The sequence below is a fragment of the Nicotiana attenuata genome, chromosome 8 (assembly GCF_001879085.1).
Source record: "Nicotiana attenuata strain UT chromosome 8, NIATTr2, whole genome shotgun sequence".
Lineage (NCBI taxonomy): Eukaryota > Viridiplantae > Streptophyta > Magnoliopsida > Solanales > Solanaceae > Nicotiana > Nicotiana attenuata.
In genome coordinates this window covers 40,484,967-40,487,894 of record NC_031996.1, presented here as the reverse complement: position 1 = coordinate 40,487,894, position 2,928 = coordinate 40,484,967, and the positions used below count along the sequence as shown (strand labels likewise).

The 2,928-nt window shown below is 34.6% G+C and overlaps 1 protein-coding gene across 1 annotated transcript; it reads left to right on the top strand.

Annotated features, from left to right (window-relative positions):
- On the top strand, positions 1,935-2,616 carry LOC109231312. The gene has a single exon (XM_019396941.1). It carries the CDS (start codon positions 2,040-2,042, stop codon positions 2,388-2,390), a length of 351 nt encoding a protein of 116 aa, XP_019252486.1. The 5' UTR covers positions 1,935-2,039; the 3' UTR covers positions 2,391-2,616.

Genomic DNA, 2,928 nt, shown 5'->3' with positions numbered 1-2,928 from the left:
ACAATTGTATGCAAAGAGTCAAAAAATTTTTAATTCAATTGTTAAACTGAAATAATATCAGTTGTCAATAAAAATTTCAAAAAAATTCTAAAAGGATCTAATTGTAAGAGTATACCGTTACATTATATAGCATACTCTAATATTTTTTTTTTGTATTTTCAATTTGCCCCTCACGCTGGGTAAAAGCTTAAAGCAAATTAAAAGGGAAAAGGCAAGTGAATTTATGGGTAATAAGTATACTATTATAGCATATTGTATACTATTACAGCATACTGTTATAGTATATTGCATATTATTACAGTATACTATAACAATATATTGTATACTATAATAGTATACTGTTGCAGTATAACTATATACTCCTATAGTATAGCTATACTGTAGCGGTATACTGTTAGGTAACCGTGTTGTTCTTCGATTATTACAATATACCGTTGCAGTATATTGTAAACTAAAATAGTATACTGTTGAAGTATAGCTATATACTCCTACAGCATATTGTATACCGTAGCAATATATTATTGGGTAGCTGTGTTCTTCTTCGATTTTCAGCTGAAAATTTCGATCTCAATCACCTCAAATCAGCTCCAAATGCTATCAAATTTCAGTATGAACTTCCAGAAGGTATTATAAGCAATATTTAACAACACCCACTTTGAATCAAACAAGAAATCTTCAAAATAAAAATCTTAAGCCAAGGCAAGAGCAAGAGCTAGGGAAAGAACAATCAAGAAAAAGTTGAGCAGAATTGAAACTAGCCATTTTCGTTAACGGAGCAGAATTGATCCACATAATCTTCGTTAGTTTGAGCGTTGGTAATAAGAAGGTCAAAATCTTACCCCTACCAAAACGTTTGGATTCAAATATTTTTAATTTCAAATTGCCAACAAAAATAAATTGATCAAGAGTTGGAATTAAATCATAATCAAGATATAGTCAAAATCTTTAGCACTTTTAGATGAATTGAAGTGAATCAAAGCACTGTTTCTTCAAAAGTGCTAAAGATTATGTGCTTTGATTCTTCAAAGCACTAATTCTTTTAGATGGATGGAATTGAATCAACACTGATTCTTCAAAAGTGCTTTGATTCAGAAAACGCTGATAGTTTAGATTGATGGAATTGAATCAAAGCACCGATTCTTCAAAAGTACGCACAACATGGAGCACGAGTGAAACCACATGTGGATCAATATGTGCCATCGTCCAAATTCTCGTGTTGAAAGAAGATCTATTTTAATAGAATAAATAAAAAATCGGGTAAATAGTTTGGGCTTCATGGATAGGAGTAGTAAATAGTTTGGGCCTGAGTATTAAAGAGTAAATAGTTTGGAATTAATGGGTGTAAAGTGAGATTTATATATTTATATATTGTGTTTACATCAAAATAAGCGATATAATCAAAATGGTTAGTTACTAATATAATAGCCTGTTTGGCCAAACTTCTAAAATCAACTTATTTTGAGAAGTGCTTTTCTCAAAAGTACTTTAAAAAAAAGTGTTTTTGGTGAGAAGTAGTTTGTGTTTGGCTAATTAATTTGAAAAGCACTTTTGAGCAATAATTAGTGTTTGGCCAAGCTTTTGAAAATTGCTTCTAAGTGTATTTTTCTCAAAAGTGCTTTTAGAAAAGCGCTTTTGGAGAGAAGCTACTTTTTTCTGCTTCTCCAAAACTGCTTTTGCTTTTCCTCAAAAACACTTTTTTTCCTTCCAAAAGCTTGGCCAAACACCTTAATTTTTGACCAAAAATGCTTTTAACAAAAAAAAAGCCCTTTTGGCCCACAAAAAACTTAGCCAAACAGGCTATAAGTAAAAGTAAAAATACATATAAAATAATCAAAGTTAAGTGATAAATGCCTGCATAAAAGGCATAAGGCTTGCTTTTTTTCTTTCGAGTGCGGAAAAATTTTTGTAGTTAAAAACACTTGGCGAAAAAACGACAACGTTTGGGTTTATAGTGAACAGCACATAGGATCCAATCACACAAATACACACAGGAGCGAATCACTCCGGTCTCTCACACACTTCCTTTCACCTGGCCAACGATGCCGTCCGCGAAACCCTTCGCGACCGCCGCCGGCATGCTACGAGCTCGTCTTAGTTCGGGCCTCCGAACAAGAGGAGGCCACGGCCCGAACCCGTTTACTACTGCGGGTCACCAAGATCGGCCCAACGGATACCTATTCAATCGGGTCCCACCACCACCTGGACAATCCCGGAAATGGGAGGATTGGGAACTCCCTTGCTACATCACCAGCTTTTTCACTATCGTTATCCTCGGTGTGGGCCTCAACGCTAAGCCCGATCTCACACTTGAAACTTGGGCCCATCAAGAAGCCCTAAAACGCCTCGAACTTGAATCTTCTTCTGCTCAAATCCAATCCGTTGATGAATGAATCTGTGGATCATTTTTGGGTATGGTTTTTGAATTTCGCTCCTTTTTTGGATTGTCAAATTAGGGGTTTTCGATAAATTGGGGATAGTTTATCCTTGTTGATAGTTTGTGGTTTTTAGAGAGTTGGAAAATAAATGTTATTGACTTTCAACTTTGACCTGAAATTCGAGCTTACTGTTTTATGTTCAGTTTTAATGATAATGGTTGATTATGTTATTCTTTTTTCATTTTCACCTGTGGATGCGTAATTTTTTGCTTTATATTTTGTGTTTAATACAGTAAGTTATAATTGGACCGTCTTACGTGATTTGCTTGTGTGTATATATATAAGTAGCAGCTTAGCTTGTGTGTGTATTTGGGAAGATTCAAGTATGATGGTTGTCTTCGGATAAGTTAAATTTCAATTAAACAATTATGCCTCAATCCCGAACTGGTTGGGTGTCCTCTATAAATATGCCTGTTGCATTAGAGCAAAAGTACTTGCTTAGAGCAAAACGAATTGTGGAATAACCCCAAGCTACATGTGTTTGCTACTTGTT